General features: G+C 53.5%; 1 protein-coding gene across 1 annotated transcript; it reads left to right on the top strand.

The window, feature by feature from the left end:
• Positions 1–829: 829 nt before the first annotated feature.
• ABCF3 (ATP binding cassette subfamily F member 3) lies at positions 830–19595 on the top strand. Its single transcript, XM_039487783.1, has 21 exons — positions 830–997; positions 2923–3070; positions 3392–3471; positions 3932–3984; positions 5961–6058; positions 6182–6304; positions 6638–6904; positions 7283–7363; positions 8076–8135; positions 8750–8806; positions 9120–9142; positions 10253–10308; positions 10542–10742; positions 11130–11206; positions 11827–11871; positions 12399–12531; positions 12886–12974; positions 13456–13547; positions 14377–14509; positions 15026–15113; positions 16685–19595. The coding sequence occupies exons 1-21, from the start codon at positions 925–927 to the stop codon at positions 16841–16843; spliced, it is 2136 nt and encodes a 711-aa protein (XP_039343717.1). The 5' UTR covers positions 830–924; the 3' UTR covers positions 16844–19595.
• The last annotated feature ends 634 nt before the right edge of the window (positions 19596–20229 follow it).

Genomic DNA, 20229 nt, shown 5'->3' on the forward strand with positions numbered 1-20229 from the left:
TAGGGGTGCAGTTCTCCTGTGGGTGGAATAAACTCAGGCCCTGTGTTGTGGGGGCCACAGCGTGTGTCTCAGCCTGATGTATGGTACCAGAGGCTGGGGCGTGCCCCACTCCTTCACCTGCACCACAGCCAATCACTGCCAGAGACCCAGCGCTGGGCAGGGGCACTGAGGGACGACAGCAGCCCCTAGAGCCCCGTTTCTCAAACTGGGCTTCCTGATCCAAAAGGGGGTCACGGGCTGATTGTAGGAGGGTTGTGGAATTGCCCCCCTGGGCGGCCGGAGAGCAGTGGTGGCTGGGTTGGCGCCTGGCTCTGAAGGCAGCGCTGCCGCCAGCAGCAGCAGTGCAGACGTAAGGGTGGCCTGGTATGGGGGCGGGGTAACTTTTGGGGGGTGTCACCAGAGCCTGAAATAGTTTCAAAGGGGGATTCGGGAACCCCTGTGCTGGGCCCCCAGCGGGGCAGAGTCATTGACGCGGGGTGGGGTGGGGGGTAGGAGGCCCGCAGTCCCCAGCACCCCTGGGGGTTGGGATCCCGCCACCTGGTTCCCCCAAGCTACCCGGGGTGGGCTGTTCCCAGCAGCCATCACCCCATCAGCAGGGGGGCGGGGCAACCACCTCATTGCCCCGCCCCTTGACCTCTATGCTCTGCTCCCTACTCTAGAGCCCCGCCCCAACCCCGCTTTCACGCACTGCGCATGCGCCTCTCCTGTCCTGGCGGGAACTTCGAGAACGGCGCGCCCCAGGTAGAGGCGCATGCGTGGGGCTCCCTATCCCGCCGTCCCTCGCGCTGCGGCTTGTCCCGGACTCGATTTCCCGGCAGCCCCCGCGCGCGGCGGAGCTTTTCCCGGCGTGCCCCGCGCTTCCCCCTTTTCCAGGACTGCGTGGGCCGGTGGCGGCTGGTCCGGGGCCGGGCGGGCTGCGCGGCGATGGCCTCCTGCGCCGAGATCTTGCGCAGCGAGTTCCCCGAGCTCGACGGGGAGGTGTTCGCCTACGTGACCGGTGAGAGGGCGGTGGGGGGGCTGGGGGGGGCCCTGCCCGGTGTCTCGGCGGCGGTTCCCGCTTCTCGCCGGGGCGCCCGGCCGCCGCCCCGCGGCTCTGAGGGGAGGCGGGCGCCGCTGCCCTCCCCCTGGTCTGGAGCGTCCCCAGCCCCCGAGTGGGGCCCGCAGGCTCCTTCCCTGCCTGGCGCGGGGGAGCCGGGCTGAGACACCGGGGCGTGCTGGTGCCTTCCCCGGAGACTGAGCCTCTGGAGCGGCCCCGCTCGGCGGGACCCCTGCGCCCTCCGGCCGCAGCGCGGAGATTCAGTCCCGGGCTGGCTGCCCTGCTCCTAGAGTCACGGACTGTCAGCGTCGGAAGGGACCTCAGGCGGTTCTAGTCCAACCCCCTGCCCAAAGCAGGACCGACCCCAACTAAATCATCCCAGCCAGGGCTTTGTCACGCCTGACCGTAAAAACCTCTAAGGAAGGAGATTCCACCACCTCCCTAGGGAACCCATTCCAGTGCTTCACCACCCTCCTAGTGAAATAGTGTTTCCTAATATCCAACCTAGACCTCCCCCACTGCAACTTGAGACCTTGTTCTGTCATCTGCCACCACTGAGAACAGCCGAGCTCCATCCTCTTTAAAAACCCCTTTCAGGTAGTTGAAAGCAGCTATCAAATCCCCTCTCATTCTTCTCTTCTGCAGACTAAACAATACCAGTTCCCTCAGCCACTCCTCATAAGTCATGTGCTCCAGCCCCCTAATCATTTTTGTTACCCTCCGCTGGACTCTCTTCAATTTGTCCACATCCTTGTAGTGTGGGGCCCAAAACTGGACACAGTACTCCAAATGAGGCCTCACCAGTGCTGAGTAGAGGGGAATGATCACATCCCTCGATCTGCTGGAAATGCCCCTACTTATACAGCCCAAAATGCCATTAGCCTTCTTGGCAACAAGGCCACACTGTTGACTCATATTCAGCTTTTCGTCCACTGTAACCCCTAGGTCCTTTTGTGCAGAACTGCTGCCCAGCCATTTGGTCCCTAGTCTGTAGCAGTGCATGGGATTCTTCTGTCCGAAGTGCAGGACTCTGCACGTGTCCCTGTTGAACCTCATCAGGTTTCTTTTGGCCCAATCCTATAATATGTCTAGGTCCCTCTGTATCCTATCCCTGCCCTCCAGTGTATCTACCACTCCTCCCAGTTTAGTGTCATCTGCAAACTTGCTGAGGGTGCAGTCCATGCCATCCTCCAGATCATTAATGAAATCATATAATATCAGGGTTGGAAGGGACCTCACCTCAGGAGGTCATCTAGTCCACACCCTCTGCTCAAAATAGGACCAATCCACAGACAAATTTTTGCCCTAAATGGCCCCCTAAGGATTGAACTCACAACCCTGGGTTTAGCAGGCCAATGCTCAAACCACTGAGCTATCCCTCCCCCCTCATCAGAAGACTTGCTGCTTGTGGGGAGGCTTCAAACCCTGGTGTCTGAGTGGGGAGGTCTGATTATCTAGGTGCTTCTACAGCCCCCAGCGGCCTAGTCTGAGCCTTTCAAATATTAATGAAATTATTCTCAATTCCTGTGAGAGAGGGAGTCTGATCCCATGCTGGGGATCTGAGGCACAGAGACACTAAGGCACCTCATTCCTATTGGCTTTGATGTCAGTGAGGAGCCTAAATCCCTTTGAGGATCTGGGCCAAAGTGATTTATGCATGGTCACACAGGACACTTGTGGCAGAGCCTGGAATTGAACTCATAGCTCTTATTTGGTTTCTTCGATTAGCGCTAGAGTCCCAGCCCACTACCTTAAGCCCAGAATGATCCTTGTTGCTCAGTGGAGTTGTTAGGATGATGATGTGCTGAGCCCGTGACACTGGCTGTTATTTGGGTTGGGATTATTTGGGACTTGTTGCTCAGTGGCTTGTCTCTTTCCTCTTGCAGGCATCCTGCATAGTGGCAGTGCAGATTTTGAGTCTGTGGATGATCTGTTTGAAGCAGTGGGAGAGCTCTTGCAGGAAGTGTCCAGAGACTCCAAAGATGATGAGGACATCCGGGATATCTGCCAGAGGATGTACAACACCCTCCACCTGTAAGTATTCTCTGTCGAGTGACGTGGTGGGAGGCTCTTAGGTCTCAGTGCAAGGATCTGGAAATAGGCCTGGGGCCAAGGCGGTGAGAGAGCAGGTGAGCTCTGGGTCTTGTGATGTGTTGGAGCCTGCATTTTACTTTGGAGCTGTGCTGACAAGTGTCAGCATTTGGAATGCATGGAATGAAGATGTAAAACGGGGTGACAAAGAATAACTTTGGGCAGCATCTGAGACTCATTTGGGGAAGTGTGTGGTAGATGGGAATATTGCAGGAGAGGATGGTATCTTGGCACCTTACTCCTTGACTCTTCTGTATGTTACAGAGATGAGGAAAACTCACGGGGATGCAGCCAGGTGCTGCTGGATGCACCTATTCAGCTTTCCAAGATCACAGACAACTATGGTAAGTAACGAACACTGAGCAGCCCTTGCTCCTAGGGAATTGACCTTAAGTGCCTGAGCTGCTCATCTGACTGGACAGTCTCCCTCCTGATGTGCTCCTTCCAACAGAAGCATCATTGTGGTGGGAAGTTTATTAAACCCTGGAGTTTATGGATTGGAATGAGACTCCCTCCTTGGAATGCTGAGGAGCTCATCCTGCAGAGTGGTGGTCTTTGAGACAGAGCTCTAATGGCAAGAACAGAACTAGGAATAAAGACTTGAATTCTATTCTCAGCTCTGCTACTCAATTGCCGTGTGATTTTTTTGGGCAGGTCATTTCACCTCTCTCCATCTGTAAAATAGATTATTAATTTTCCTGCCAGGGAGCTGGGTAGATTTGTATTAAGCACTGAGCTTGCCTTGGCAGAAGGTGCTGGAGAGAGAGAGGCTGAGTGTTACTGTGCCTTTCTTGTTGATTGCAGATTCTGGCGTGGACCTGTTGCCGACACTATTGCTAAAGAGAGACCAGAACTCAGTAAGTAAGAAGGGGATATGTCCCGCTCATGCTGTTACCAGCCTGCCCGCTGCATTGCTCAAGATGCTGGAAGGGTCTTGCTTTCGTACACATGCATCCACACAATAGGTTGGGGAGTGGGGCTTTCTCTTAAGATGTTGACATTGCTTTCTCTCTGTTCACACCTTCACTTTTATGTGTGGGGCTGCTGGGTCTTGATCTGGTAAACAGAATTACCTAGGGAATTGTAGGCCTGGGAGCCTGACACTGATCCTGGGCAGATTAGTGGAACAGCTGATAGAGGAGTCAATAAAGAATTAGAAGAGGGTAATAATACCAATCAACATGGCTTTATAGAAAATAGATCTTGTCAAACTAACTTGATACCGTTTTTTATGGGATAACAAGTTTGGTTGATAAAGGTAATATCAGTGTTGATGTAATATACTTAGGCTTCTCCAAGGGGTATGACTTGGTACCGCATATTTTGATTTAAAAAACTAGAACAGTTTAAAATTAACAGGGCATGGATTAAAAACTGGCTAACGGATAGGTCTCAAAATGTAATTGTAAATGGGGAATCATCACTGGGCATATGTGTTTCTAGTGAGGTCCCACAGGGATCAGTTCTAAGCTAGTTAATATTTTTGTCAATGACCTGGAGGAAAAAATAAAATCGTTAATGACAAAAATCTGTAGATGAGACAAAGATTGGGAGCGGGGAGTAGTAAATAAGGAAGAGGATCGCTCGGTGTGCTGGGTGCAATTGTGTTTCAGTACAGCCAAATGTAAAGTTGTACATTTAGGAAGAAAGAGTATAGGCCATGCTTACAGGATACAAGACTCTGTCTTGAGAAGAAGTGACTCGGGAGGGTGGAGGACTTGGAGGTCATGGTGAATAATCAGCTGAACGTGAACTCCCAGTGTGATGCTATGGGCAAAATAATGTGATCCTTGGATGTATAAAGACTCTCAAGCAGGAAGGTGATATTACCTTTTTATTTGGCACTGGTGCAACCAGTACTGGAATGCTGTGTCCATTTCTGATATCAATTAATTCAATAAGGATGTTGATAAATTGGAGAAGGCTCAGAGAAGAGCCATGAGAATGATTAAAGGATTGGACTGCCTTAGACTCAAGGAGCTCCATCTATTTAGCTTAACAAAGAGGAGGTGACTTGATCACATCTTAGAAGTACATATGTGGGGAACAGAAATTGGATGATAAAAGGCTCTTCAATTTAGCAAATATCAGTACAACAAGATCCAAAGGCTGGAAGTTGTAACTAAACATCTTCAGATTAGAAATAACTTTTCTAGAAAATATGCACGAGTACAACCACAGCTGTTGGACTGGAAGCAGGAAATAAATTAAGGGAGGTCCCCTGACCTGTGACCTACAGGAGCTCAGACTGGATGATCACAGTGGGCCATTCTGGCCTTAAAATCTATGAATTGATTAAATATTGGAACCCCAGACAGACTTATTAACCATGTAGCTGGAGTTAGTATCTATCTGCCAAAGGCCCATCTTACTGGCTAGGTGGAATGGTTAATGGGGCGGAGTGAGTGGTGGGGAGGGTGGGCTGAGGTGGGAGGAGTGTTAGAGACAGTGAATTGACAGAAGAGACTAGGAGACTCTTAGGTTCCTAGAATCAAAAAAATGAGACCTGGGGGAAGAGCAAATGGTTAGATCCCATCTAGTTTGTCGTCCACCCCAGGGTAAGATTATTCCCCACAGGTAATTGATTCTCCAAGGATTTGTCCAAACAGGTCCCAGCTAGAACTGTGACCCTGAAATGCCCGTTCGTGCCATCCGCACCTTATTAGTCTCACCCTCGTGTCCCACCTAAATAATTGACCCTCGCTCCTCGAAATCTCCACCCATCAGGGATTTTTCCCTCCTAACTAGGCTCTTCCCTTTTACTCGAGTCAGTTGTTTCAGGCCCCTGATGGTCATTCCTGCTCTTTTCTGAATGCCCTTCCTTGTTTCCCAGATGGTGAATGCCAAGAAGCTGGAGAAGGCAGAAGCCAAACTGAAGGCCAAGCAGAACAAGAGGACAGAGCGGGATTCCCTGAACCCTGCTGGCCTACTGTGAGTGTGCATGTGGCTGGAGGGCAGGCTCTGATCGCACTGATGTGTGGCTCTCTGCGGAGCCTGATGTGCTCCCGGGCTTCCCCACACTGAAGCTCTATTTTCTTTCATGTCTGGTTGCAGGGTCCTGGAGGAGGCATCTGCTAGCCAGGCATCCAGCAAGAAGGAGACTCGCATGGAGTCATCGGGCAAGAACAAGTCATACGATGTGCGCATCGAGAACTTCGACGTGTCCTTCGGTGAGCGGTGAGTCCCTGTGGGGTGGGAAGGACCCGGGGGAGGCTGGGATAGGAGGGGGTGAGGTGGGGGAAGATTGACATACAGTGGTCGCAGTGTGTGGGGTGGAACCCTAGAATAGGGGAGGTGGTGGGATAGGATTGCGGGGCTGCCTGGACTGGAATAAGGGGAGGTGGGGAAGATGCAACAGGTCAGGATTGAATGCTACTGTGTGGGGGCTTGTCCTCCCTCTGGCTTTGGCAGGAGCTTTCATGAAGTTCCCATCCAGTGGAAGCGCTGCTGCTGTGTCCTTGCAGGTGAACTGTCAGGCTGACCAGATATCGGTCTGTTCTCTTGCCGTAGTGTCCTGCTAACAGGTGCAGACCTGAACCTGGCGTTTGGCCGGCGCTATGGCTTGGTGGGCAGGAATGGGCTGGGCAAGACCACTCTGCTGAAGATGCTGGCCAGCCGCAGCCTGCGCGTCCCCTCGCACATCAGCATCCTCCACGTGGAGCAGGAGGTGGCAGGGGATGAGACGCCAGCTCTGCAGAGCGTGTTGGAGTGCGACACCACCCGCGAGAGCCTGCTGCAGGAGGAGAGGGAGCTGACAGCCAGGATCAACGCTGGCAAGTGAGACACTGACGTGTAGACGATGCCCTAGGGTTCCAGTCTTGCCTGAGCCTAGGCTTCCAGTCTCACTCCTAGTGCCTGAGTCTAGTGTCCCTGAGAGACCACTGCTTTCCCCTGCCACGTGCTAGCACTGAAATCGAGCCCTAGGGTCGGCCAGTGGCTTTGCCAGGGTTCTCCTCTCTGTCTCTTCTCGCTGGGGCTGGTCTTGTTCAGATTAAAGCTCCAGTAGGAATGGAGCTACCCCAGGAACTGGAGTTCTGCTTAGATGAGCCTCCCCGCTTGCCTTCTCCCCCAGCCTAGGTGCACACAACCTGAGAGCCGATTTTTAAACCCTGGCCATACAAGAATTCCCTATGCTGCCCTTGTGTCTCCTACCAGGGGACAAGGTACAGAAGGTGACAGACTGTCAGAAATCTACGCCAAGCTGGAAGAGATAGAGGCAGACAAGGCGCCAGCCAGGTAAGACGAGTCCCCTTTCTGAGCTGGCATGGGGTCTGCCCTTGGCTATCTTCAGCCAGCCTGAGGTGTTGGCTAATTAGGAGATGGGTATTTAGACTGGTGGACATGGACTCCAGGATTCAAGGCATAGACTCTTTATCAGTGGGATGTCCTTACCTGGCCATGGAATCTAACAAATGGGCTGGAGGTTCTTGTAGCCACTGCTCCTGCCTCATTCTCTGCAGCTGGGAGAGGTTGGGACAGGAGCAGCTGGGGCACCCCAGAGATTTTGGGGAAGGTCAGGCTTTCTTACCCTCTAGTGACTAGACTAATGGTGCTCCACTGGGCCTTTGGGACTTCCCAGAAGGTGACCAGCTGGGAGATGTTTCCATGACTGTTGTAGGTGATGGAAACTGAACGTTATGCTGGCCTGAGAGGCAGGGCTGGACTTCTTTGGCTCTGGGCCAGTGCCCTGGAGTCAGTGTCTGATTTCAAACCCCAGAACGTCATGTCAAAACCATCCTGTGCCTTGTTGAGAAGCTGGGATTCCCAGTGTGGCTGCTGCTGTTGGGCAGGAGAGGGTTTCTGCTGGGCCCAGAATCTTGCAGCATCCTTTCAATACCACAGCAGTCTCCATTGCAGCACTTATCTTGGGTTCTGAGCCCTGTGCTGCAGGCAGTTACACGTAGCTGTCAAGTGCATTTCAGGGGCCTCTCTCTCCTCTTCCCCACAGGGCATCTGTCATTCTTGCTGGGCTGGGCTTCAGTGCAAAGATGCAGCAACAGACAACCAAGTAAGTCTCCTCTGGTCCGTGCATCAAGGTGTCTGTGCTTGGGTAGATTCCTCCCTGCCCTAGGCACGGAGGGGCCTGGGCTGCCCGACCCACTGCTTCTCTCTTGCCAGGCTAGAGGCATCAAACTGAATGTTGGGCGCTGCCGGGTGCTCTGTTGGTCACTGGCGTCCCCCTTGCTGTTGCCGTGGGGGGTGGCCTGGAGCGGCTGTAACAGCAGCTGGTATGCCCTTTGGGAGGGCTTGGCTGTTTCCCTCTTGAATCAGGCTGCTGCAAATGTGGCAGGGCACAGAGCAACCCAGCGTTGTGTGATGCTGCTCTCAAGTTCAGCAGCTGGCACATCATGGCGAGTTTTTGCTGCCCCTCGTAACTGCTGAGCCAGGGCCTGCTGCATCTCACCCCTGCAGCAGTGACAAGCTCTCTCTGGGGTGACAGCAGAGTTTAAAGGGCACCTCCTTCCCCAGGTGGTGGTGAGCCCTGGCGCATCTGCTGTGGAGGGGTCATGGGGTGAGAGAACAGGGTGGCTTATGGGTGAGGCTTTCTTGTGGATGAGCTAAGTCAGGGTGGTTCTGTATTGAGCTCTGATGCCTCCTGTATGTGGCTTTTTCTCTACTCAGAGAGTTCTCCGGAGGCTGGAGAATGAGGCTGGCCTTAGCCAGGGCCCTTTTTGCCAGGTAGGTCTCAGCATGGTCCATATTTGATCTTTTTACACTCAGTTCATCTCTGTTAAAGTAGGCTAGACTCCGTGATCGCAGAGCCCAGGAGCTCCCTTGGGTTAGCGCACACTTGCTCAGCCAGCAAGGGAGCAGGGCAGTACTGGCTGTGGGGGGAGCCCCCAGCTACTCTGGTCCCAGCCTCTCCTGGCAGGGTAACAAAGTTTTAATTCAATTCTATCTTACAGTAGATCTACTCATATTTAAACAGACACCCGGTATTAACTGTTCTCTCTCCTCCTCCTTCCCCCCTCTCCCCCCGACTCTCTCTCAGACCGGATCTTCTTCTGCTTGATGGTAAGTGAACGCCATGAATCTCTTCTCATCTCTGAGCTGTGGCCTTGTGGGATGCTCTGAATGCCCTTGCTGGGAATGGGAGGCCTGGTGTGGCTTTTTGGCTGCATATCCCGAGTGAATGTGCAGCTGTTCACCTGGTGCTGCCAGGGCTGTGGAGATGCCTTGCTGCTTGTGGCACAGTGAGACCCCTGTGTACTGGCTCACCAGAGGAGTCCAGACATCTGAGGAAGTCAAATAGCTTATCCTGTCCCCTCTTCCTCCCTGGCCATTGATCTCGGCTGGCCGGGTGATCTCTGGGTGGGAGATGGCCAGAGCTCTGGCACGATGATGGAGCCCTGAAGGCAGGTCACTTAGTACCTAGACTCTGCTGCAGCATTCTCCCCGGAATGATCCTTTCCCCAGTCTCAGGAGTGGAACCAGGTTCCCAGCAATTAGCAAAGCCACCAGGGTGCAACAGCTGGATCCCTTCCCCAGGAGAAATGAGGCAGAATGCAGCTCCCCAAGTTGGTTTGGCCAAGACACTGGGGTTAACTCCCAATGCTCTAGACCTCAGTTATACACTTTGTGTGTGCTGGCTCTGACCCCCATGCCCTAGCAATGGCTTAGAGGGGAGAGTGCCCACTGCTGAGTCACCTACATCACACCCTGCAGCGCAGCACCCCCGGGCTCACCATGGGCACTGCTCCTATAGCACTCTGCACACACAGGAATCCCACTCATCTGCCTCATGGTCCCAGTTTGAGTCACAGGGGAAAGCCTCTCCGCTCTGGAGCAGATGTTGGCTTGTTCAAGGGCTCTGAAGGTGTTAGTATTTGTGTTTATTACCAAAGGTGACTTGAAACCTGCCAACTATGCAAGTTGGGAGCCACCAGATTTTCCCTGTTTGTTGCAGCCGCTTGTTGCATCTTGTCCGACTCTCATCCTGTGGGTGTATGCAGTGCCCGGTACATTGTTCCCATGATTCTCTGGGCACTACTGTAACAGTCCCCTTTCCAGTGGTCCTAGTTCTGGATCATGTGGTAGCTTTGCATGTTCTTGTCAGCTTGGTGTTTTCCATCCTTTGTGAGGGCCGAATCCCCTGATCCCTGTCCCTTTTCTGTTCCCTTTCAGAGCCTACTAACATGTTGGATGTGAGGGCCATTCTGTGGCTGGAGAACTATCTGCAGGTAGGTGAGGATGGCAAAAGGGTACCATGACCTGTGGCAGGCTGCTGTCTAAGATCACTGGTTCTTTGGTGATGCACCCTTGGAGTGGAGATTACTCCCTAATGGTTTGATAGGCAGTAGCCATGGGATATGGGCCCCTATGGCACAGGCTGGAGTTCCCCATTAGCTGTATGAAGCTCCCCTGGGGTCAATTAATGCCTTGGCTCAGGCCTCCCTGCTACTCTCTCCTCTAGACCTGGCAGTCAACCATCCTAGTGGTGTCCCACGACCGGAACTTTCTGAATGCTGTGGCCACTGACATCATCCACCTGCACTCGCAGCGTCTCGAGACCTACCGGGGCAACTTTGAGAACTTCATGAAGATCAAAGAGGAGCGGCTGAAGAACCAGCAGCGCGAGTATGAGGCCCAGCAGCAGTACCGGGAACATATCCAGGTACAGAGGTGATGGCGTGGATGTGATCATGTCCTGTGAGAGGAGCATCACTGTACCATTCTGGGAGTCCCTCCAGCAGAGGAGCCAGTTTACAGAACTCATTTGCGTGTAGTGTGGCTCTGGCGGTTGCCAGTGGGGGGCCATGGAGGGACTCCTAGGGGGAGCATCTCTAGTCCTCCTTCATACTGACAGCCATAGACTGTTCTCAGGCTGGCCTCACCCTGGACCCTCCGTGTCGCTCTGGCTTTAGAGGGGGATCTGGCCCATAGCTCAGCTCAGCTCCCACTGTAGGAGGACAAGCTCTGAGGTGGGGCCTTAGCAGTGGGCAGAGGTTAGCGGCTGGTACCACCTGGGGCTAGGGGACTCTGATGTTCTGTTCTCTCCTAGGTCTTCATTGATCGATTTCGCTATAATGCAAACCGGGCGTCCCAAGTGCAGAGCAAACTCAAGCTGCTGGAGAAGCTGTGAGTGCTTGGTCCTGCCCCTCGTTTGGGGGAGGGGAAGCAGTGGCATGCGAGTGGACTGCACCACTGGCACAGCTGGGGAGGGGCTGAGACCGTGCCATGCAGTTAAACCATGCCACTTGGCCAGGTGGTAGGCACGCTCTACGCACGCTTTAGGTGGTAAAGCACCTAATCCTACTGGAGTAAGGAGAAGGTGTTGAGAGCCTTTCCCAGTGGTTCCACATGGGCCTGAAACACAGTGGAGTTTCTCTAGGCTGACGGGGCTGGTTCTGGGGGCTGGGAATGGCTCTGGACCCAGAAACAGCCGATCTCTGGCTGACCAGACATAGGGTCTGCTCTTTTGAAGGGGGTCGTCTGACCTATGTGGTCAGTTTCCCAAGGGTTCATCTCCTCTTTGCTTCCCATCCTGTCTCTGAGGCTACCTGGGATGACTGTATGGGGCTGGATGGTTGTAGAGTATGTGGCTGGGGATGTCACTGACGTACTCCCGACCCCCTGCCCTGGGGCAAAAGGCCCCCCACTCCACCCCAGCTCAGGGAATTGCATGGCATGTGGGGAGGAGGCACTGTCCTGGTACAGCAATATCCCAGCTCCGAGTGACAAGTTTCTTCTTCTCCTAGGCCGGAGCTGAAACCTGTGGACAAAGAGTCTGAAGTGATGATGAAGTAAGTGACCACAGAGCCCGTCGTGAGGAACCGGTAGCTTGGTTCCCTGTACTGGTGACTAGCAGCCTCAGACCCACAGCTTCCTGCCTCCCAGGTCCTGTTACTGGGAGTGTGCTCTGTAAAACATGGCACTGTCAAGGCTGCAGAATCTGGTGCCATCTCCCTGGGTTGCCCTCCACTCCGCCTTCCCTGGTATCAGGCCTAGGCATGCACATAAATCCTACTGTTTTCTTGTTTGCTTGCATCATTCTCATGGTGGGGGCACGGATCCAGGTCCAGGGAAGATGGATTGGGTGGGCCAGATACAGCCGTGATGGGTGCACACGGCAGGCAGGTGGGGTTCTGTGCTGAACGACTTCCCTATCCCAGGCGTGTAGTAAGCAACGTCCTTTCCTGCCCTCACCCTGCCTCGTACGGTGTGTGGGTATTCCTCCATTTCAGGTGTTGTGCTTCCCCTGGCTACCTCTCCCCTTGCCTGTTGTATTCACCTCCCTGGGCTTTCCTCTCCCCACCCCACCCCCTTACAGGTTCCCTGATGGCTTTGAGAAATTCTCTCCCCCAATCCTGCAGCTGGATGAAGTGGATTTCAGCTACAACCCAAGTCACTGCATTTTCCGTAGCCTCTCTGTCTCAGCTGACCTGGAGTCCCGGATCTGTGTGGTACGTACTGGGGACCTGGTCTTCTAGCTGGGGTGGGGCCTCAAGAGGATGCTTCAGGAGAGACCTGGCAGGCCCTAGAAGTAGGATTTGGGCAGTTGAGACAGATGTCGTACAAGGGGATCACAGCTGGAGTGTGGCAAATAACCCTTTTGTGGCCAGCTGGGGCTGTGGATCTCCTTGCATTGCTGCAGTGTCTGCTGTCCTGTGGCTAGCCCCGCTTGGTGTGGAGGAGGGCCCTGGACAGTGGTAATGGGGGATGGTCAATTATACCTTCCACCCCCAAAGTCCAGTCCAGTTTTGGGGCCCCAGTGTGGTCCCTGTGGGACCTAGTCTCTCAATTGCTTCTTTGCCCAGGTCGGGGAGAATGGAGCTGGCAAGTCAACCATGTTAAAGATCCTGATGGGAGACCTGGCACCTGTTCGAGGGATTAGACACGCACACAGGTACAGCTTGCGTTGCTATTGCTTGGCTTTAGCCCATGGGGAGGGGTTGGGGGGGATGGTGGAGTAAGGGCCAAGAGGTCTCTGGACTTTCAAAGGCAGAGGGGATTGTGGGAAATTGCCCCCCATTTGCAGAGGGCTGGAGGGAGCATGGATTATCGGCCACTTCCCCAAAAGCACTATGGGTGGGTCCCCAGAAAGGCTGCTCCTTCTGCCCTGGAGCCACCTCCTGACATCTCTGGTGGCTTGAGGGGACCAGCATTAACATGTTTCCCCAGTTACCAGTGGCCAAGAGTTCTAAGCTGTCGTGTAGCAGCCAGGTCCCCAATCCCTGGGAAAGGCAAACCTCCCCACTCTTTCGCCCCCCACACTTGCACACACCTTCCCTTCCTGACGCCTGTCTCGCTCTTGGCAGCAAGTGGGTGGGGCCAGAGGAGCTCTGGGTAGCGCTGCCTATAATGGCTTCTCTTCTCTGGCTTGGCAGGAACCTGAAAATTGGCTACTTCAGTCAGCACCACGTGGACCAGCTGGACTTAAACATCAGTGCTGTAGAGTTATTGGCCAAGAGGTTCCCAGGTGAGCATCAGACTTCCATGGGCATTGACTCTGGGCACTTGGTGGTGCCAGGTGAGACCTACATTTGATGTCTTGCCTCCTGGGACAAGGAGAGCTGGCGCCTTCTGCCAAGCAAGGAGCAGCATTGATGCATTGGGGAGGCCTCCCCTGGATGCAGATAGGAGCTCCTGCCTAGAGAACCAACCACCGCTTGCAGTGCTCTGGGGTCATCCTCTTTCCTTGCCTAATATTTCCCCACCTCACAGGAGCTGCAGGCTCTCTGATACCTGGCTTGAAAAGTTCGGGTAGTGTCACAGTGTGAGTGCTGCAGGGATGTCTAACACTGCAGACAGCCTGAAATGAGCCATGGGAAGTGATTGTTGTTGTTAGGTTTCAGAGTTGTGCATCAGCATTGTAGACTATTTAGCTGCTGATCATTTTAGCAGCAAAAGCCCCAATTGCTCCTCTCCCAGCTGCCAAAACCTCCAGCTTCCTCCTCTCTGATGTAGTTTTACCTTGTATAAAAAAATATGCACCATTGAATTTAGGAACATTGTCACTTGAATTTCATCTCAGCCAGTACCCTGGAGCCCCTGTCCTGATTGTGTCACTCAAGTTCATATTGAAGCCTCTGTGAATTTCCTCCATTCTGCTGCTGCATTTCCCTCTTCCTGCACTTGAGCACCATAGATTCCGGGGGGCTTGGTGCAGAACCTAGGTCCAGCTTGCTGCTGAGCGCACAAGGTCTTGTGTGACTCCTGGCTGACTGGAAGCTCTGAGTTAGTATCTTGGGGGCTAATGCCTGCAGGCCAGGGCTGGGTTGTGACATGCTCCCTATGCGCTGTTTCAGGGAAGACAGAGGAGGAGTATCGTCACCAGCTGGGAAGCTATGGAGTCTCGGGGGAGCTGGCCGTCCGCCCTGTCGCCAGCCTGTCGGGAGGTCAGAAGAGCCGAGTGGCATTTGCCCAGATGACCATGCCCTGGTAATTCTCTCCCAGACGTTGCTCCTGCTGCTGTTAGCGACACGGCTCTGTCCCTGGGTCCTGTTTGTTTTAGGGAGGAAGCAGAGATGCTGAGGGTCTCTTACTGGCTCTGGCTGAGTAGGAGACCCAATGCCCTGGGGCTTTCTGGGGAAGCATGGTCACCTTGAGGGAGCTAGGCATGGAGACAGGCATGCAGCTTGCTCTTGTCATTACCCTTTTGGGCTCAGTCCACAGTTACATTCTTGGGAAATAGGGGTCCCTATAGCCCACACATGGGACTGGGCAGAGCAGCCACTTGGGGACAAGAGACACTGCCATGTGCAGCCCTTCTATTGCGTTCTGAGCGGCATGACCAATACGCTGGGCTTTCCTGTCCAGCGTGAGTCCTTGCTCAAGCCCCGCTAACAGGGGGCCCGTTGTTCTTGACGGTAATGCCAGAAGGTGACTGCACTGCAGGCTCTGCACGGGCCTCTTCCAGTGGGATGCTGAGTTGCTGATTCTTTCCTCTCCTTCCAGTCCCAACTTCTATATCCTGGATGAGCCGACAAACCACCTGGACATGGAGACCATTGAGGCCCTGGCAAAAGCGCTGAATAAATTCCAGGTAAGGCTCTCCTGGGTCTGACGCTCCCTGCAGCATCCTAGCCCAGTGGCAGCCACTAAGAATAGTTAAAGTGGCCCCAAATGATCCTGGCCAGTGGAGAACATGGTGCATTTCCACCTTGACTCTGTGCTTCCTGTCACTTGGCTTGTTTCAGACTTCCCTTGACAAACAGGTAGTTCTTCTTTTAGTGCCCAGGAAAGTGGCTGACCAGTAAGAGCCAGCCAGAGATCGGCCCCTTCCTCCAACTCTGAGATATCTGGACCCACTGCACCCCCTCTTCTAGGTCCGGGTATCCCCGTGCTCTGCCAGCACACTTCACTTCAGCCTGGCCTCTAGCACATTGTACTGTTCCAGTAGTAGGCAAAGATGCCACTTGTGCCATATTTTGTGATGTCTTCATGGGGATGAACTCCTGTTCGCCAGCATGAGAGATGGGCCCGTCACAATCTCTTGTTTACGGTAATAACTTGACAGGTTAACTCAAAATCCTCCTACTTCAAAAGAGAAGCTACAGCTTGTTCAGGCAAAGCTGAGGGCAGTGACAGAATCTCGCCGTAAGTCTGGGTGGCCAGTGGCAAACTCTAGCTGTAGGCCCAGGGTTGTGTGTGTGTAGTGAAAAGCCAGAGTCAAGCCTCTTCTCACTACACACACAACCCTTCCCCAGACTGTGCATTTTCCCTGCCAGCCTTGGCCCCAGATCTCCCAGGAGGAAAGGTGAGGGGCCCGAGCCAGGCTGGAAGTAGCTTTAGTTCCCCATTACCCCCCCTTTGTCCCTCCTGCCTGCTTGTAGCATGTAAAGTAGGAGTTCCCAGTGGGCCCATTCTGCAATAGACGGAGACCGGAGGTTCCAGTATGCAATGCAGCCTGGCTATTGGATCGATGTCAAGTGGGAGGATGTATCCAGTGGGGCCCACAGAGGTCTGGAAACTAAGTCAATAGTTTCATTTGTGACTTGGCTAACGGAGTGGAGGACATGCTTATAACATTTGCCGATGACACCAAGCTGGGAGGGGGGTGAGCACTCTAGAGGACAGGATTAGAATTCAAAATGACCTTGACAAACTGGAAAATTGGTCTGAAATCAACAAGGTGAAATTCAAAGTAAAGGCTTAATCTGCAGCAAGGGAGATTTAGGTTAGATAGTAAAAAAATACTTTCTAACTTTAAGGGTAGTTAACCTCTGGAATTGGCTTCCCAAGGAGATTGTGGAGGTTTTTTGGGCAGGTTAGAAAACACCTGTTGGGGTGACCTCGGTTTACTTGGTCCTGCTTCAGTGCAGGGCTGTACTCGATGACTCCTTGAGGTCCCTTCTAGCCTTACATTTGTATGATGCTGTTTTCTGTGCCCGGACCTGTGGTCTGCCTTTCCATGAGCTGAGGGGCCAAGAGCTACACTCGGGCCACCCCTGTGGTATCAGCACAGGCCTTTGACTCTCTTGGCCTCTAAGCCGTGGGGTCAGCAGACTTGCAAGACACATGGCCCTTCCCCATAGTATTCAAGTAGCTATTTAGAGCTGGGCTGTTTCCTGCCCCTCTGGTGTAAAGCACTTTCTCTTTGCACCTCACTCTCAGGGCGGTGTGATCCTGGTGTCCCACGACGAGTGCTTCATTCGCCTGCTGTGCAAGGAGCTGTGGGTGTGTGAGAACGCTACCGTGACGCGCATTGAGGGCGGCTTCGATGAGTACAGGGACATCCTGCAGGAGCAGTTCCGGAAGGAGGGCTTTCTATAAAGGAGGCACCCAAACTGTGAGAGCTGGCTGGAGTGGGGAAGTGCAGCGGCCTCAATACCCATCTGAAAGGCGCCCAGTGGGACACCACTTGCACCCCATGGACTGTCAGCTGTGCCATCTGCTACCCTCCCCCCAGAACTGCAGAGGTGTTTGTGGGGTATGGGATGTGCCCTCTCTCCTGCCTCGAGAGCTGCACCAGGCCTCTGCTGGGCAGGGGTGAATGGACAGCAAAGTGATGGGGGGAGGGGGAGTCTAAAGCTGCGGAACGAGGGGAGGGGTGCAGAGTGGGTACTATCTGCTCTGAGCACGTCCTCTCCTCTGCCACCTGCCCAGTGCTGCCAGCTCAGCCAGTCTCTGCGGCTAGCGGAGGATTGGTGCACTGAGTGCGCAGGGAACACTGGGCTTGAGTGCTGCTACCTGTTGCACCTTGAGCTGCTCTTCTGCGAAGAGGGATGGAGTTTAGAGAGAGACACCCCCCCCCCCCCTGCAATTTTAACTTAAACCATGTATGGTGCTGGGAAAGGCCTCTCAAGCCCTCTGCGGAGAGGAGCTGCCGCCTCCTGGCTTTTCAGTCATTTTTACCTGCCAAACACTAGTCAAACCCTCTTAGGAACACTTTTCTTCCTGGCCTGACCCTGTGCTCCTGTCCCTGCCCTGCTAAGGAGTGGGGGAGCTGCTGCTGCTGTTGAACAGGCCCTGCTTCTTGCTAAGGGCCCTTGGAAATCCTTGGCAGGCTTTGCTTTTGTTGTCCCTAAGCTGCAGTCAGTAAGAGCCAAGGGCTTGTGCTGTTTGGCAGAGTAGTGGGCCGCTGTGATTCAGACAGGGACAAGATCTTGCCTGCACACAAGCTTCTACCAAACTTAACTACTGCACCAACCCCTGCACCCTTCTCCCAGCTAAAGCCTCTCCATGCAGGACTAGGCTAGGTCCATCCCAGCTACCACCCTATCTTTCATTTCTTTTTAAATGATCAAATACTGTACATTGCAAGGTAAGTTATTGAGCACGGAGTCAAACTCCCTGTTCCTCAGCCCAGAGGTTGCAGTGTAAATAAAACCAGAACTTGATGGCCTTGGAACTCTTATTTCCCTAGTGGATTCCAGGTGCTGGTTTCCAAGGTGTTTCTTTATGGTCCTTTCTACTGATAGTGAATTTGGGCAAGAGGGACTGGTTACAGTTCCTGCACAATCTCTGCTTCCAGTCAGCAGCTGTGCTATGAAAGGGGAGTTTGATTATTCAGTTCTTGCTAAAGGACTGAATGAGGGGGAGGGAAAAGATCCAGCCCTCCCTCTTCTGCGCAAAGAACATCGTGCCAGGAGCCTCTGCAGGAGCATATCATGAGCAAAGAATTCTTTGGCTACTCCTACTAGAAGGGTGGGGTGTTACAAACAGGCACAGGAATAGGTGGTGGGGTGATGCTGAGGATGCTGTAGCTTGTGTGTGGCTGGATGAACTAGTGGGGGAGAACTTTTTCTAAAGTTACCATCTGCAAGGAGTCTTGGTGCTTGGTCTCTGCTCGTTAGCATGAGGCAGGCCCTACTCACTCCCCAAGCTCTGAAAGCTTTTATGGCAATGGTAACTCTCTCTCTCTCCCTCCCTCCCACCCTCCTTTGCTGGCAGTCATCTGTCACCCTTGGAGCAGGACTGCTGCCCATGGAACCCTCCCTCAGTTCCTCCTGGACCAGGGCTAGCTTAGCTAAGGAGCTGAGGCTCTTCTTCCAGAACATACCAAAGCAGGGGTTGGGTAGCCTTTGTCATGTCCCTGCCTTCCAGTCAGGTCCAGGTTGCTTGTGAAATTGTTCTTGGCACACTTGCTGTGACATTCCAGGGTTTTATTTTTTTATGGCAAGAGTATGTGGCACCTTCAAATTGTCCTTGCAGCAACGTCAGTAGTAAATGTATGGTCAGCAGCTGCCAGGGTAGTGGCCATACAGTGAAGAGACATAGCGCTGGGAAAACCAACAGGCCCTTTTCAGCCTGCTGGGACAGCTAGTGCTGAGAAGGGTAAAATGTTACGGTAATGGCTTGAGCTGCCCAAGACTGCTGGGACTTGATGTTAGGATGAACCTAGCTTCCTGAGGCCCACTGGGAAGAGTTTCCATCAAAGCACCGTGCGCTGCCTCCACAAAGCCTAGTGCTCTGCTGAGTGTCAATTGCAACCTCAGTGCTACAAAAGATCCTAAGAAAGGAAGCAGCAGGCTGGAGGGGAGCCATTCTCTAGAGTCAGGGGGTTTTGATAGCAGCCTGACTGCTCCCATGTGCCTTCTTGTGCTAGACACAGGGATGGGGTTGGATTGAGTGCTAGTAAACATGCGATGAAGTCTTCAGTCTCAACTAGGACCCATCTTGCCCTTTATGGGTGAGCTCAGACCCACTGTGCCTTAGTGCTCAATATAAGGGCTTCACTGTCAGTCTGCACTTGTACCTAGCACCTTTCTCCAGCAAGCAGTCACCCCTGCTACTGGATTGCCTTAGCAGCTCTAGCTGGTTGTGGGGTTGGCCTTGGACTCTCAGTACCAGGTGTTGCAGCCCTGCTCTCCCTCTTCCTTTATGGACATCAGATGTGCTGGAGTGAGACTCCTCGTAGCTGGCGTCTTTATCCTGGAAGTGGGTGGGGGAATCAGTCTTCTCTTAATTTTAACATTTGTTTACTTTTGGGGGCTAGTTTTTAATTACTGGATTAGCATTTTGGAAATGTCTCCTGGGGCTGTTGCAATGGTACATTTTCAGTGGTTGCCTTGGGCAGTATGTTCCATCCCGGGGTAAAGACAGGAGACACCTGCTTTAAAAAAAAACCTGCATACAGCCCTGTGGTGGGCTCTGTAACTATTGCATGACTCTACCCACAGCCTTCTATCCTCTGATTCCTGCCACATGTGGCCCACCTAAGTTCTACCCTGTTTGTGAGCCCCTTGGTAAGAGTGCAGCCCTGTTGAAAATACACCCAGCTCTGCTGCTCTCACCCTTTTCTGGGGGATTTTACTACTCTGCTGCTCCCTACCTGTATGTTAGAAAATTGGGGGGAGGGGGTAGTTCCCCCAGCAGCTTTTTAGGCAGTTAGGGCATTTTCTGTTGACTCCAGCCTTTGTTGGCTTCAATAAGGATTTAAATGTCTGAGTAGGTATTTTGGGGGAACGGTTGCACGCGGTCTAAAAGGTTTTCTGGGCACAAGCTCTCACTTGCAAGGGTAAAGGCCCATCCTGTCCCGGCGGAAGAGGCTGTGAGAGGCTCAGTCCCAGTCTGATCTCCCAGGAAAAGCCTGCCCTGATCACTGGTATCAGGTGCCTTGTGTCGGCTCTGGGAGCTAGCAGCAGCCGGGGTAGGGAGGCCCAGGAGCTGCTAGAGGTAGCGTCATTTTCGCCTCGGGCCGCTGCCTTCACCTGGAT

This window comes from Mauremys reevesii, linkage group 9, assembly GCF_016161935.1.
Source record: "Mauremys reevesii isolate NIE-2019 linkage group 9, ASM1616193v1, whole genome shotgun sequence".
In the NCBI taxonomy this organism is placed as follows: domain Eukaryota; kingdom Metazoa; phylum Chordata; order Testudines; family Geoemydidae; genus Mauremys; species Mauremys reevesii.

What these genes read in the sequence shown, in the direction of transcription:
- ABCF3 (XM_039487783.1), top strand. Translation starts at nt 925, where the DNA reads ATGGCCTCCTGCGCCGAGATCTTGCGCAGCGAGTTCCCCGAGCTCGAC. An exon ending in GAGTCTGAAGTGATGATGAA is followed by an intron (nt 11,872 to 12,398) that starts GTAAGTGACCAC and finishes ACCCCCTTACAG; the next exon opens with GTTCCCTGATGGCTTTGAGA. An exon ending in AAGCGCTGAATAAATTCCAG is followed by an intron (nt 15,114 to 16,684) that starts GTAAGGCTCTCC and finishes CCTCACTCTCAG; the next exon opens with GGCGGTGTGATCCTGGTGTC.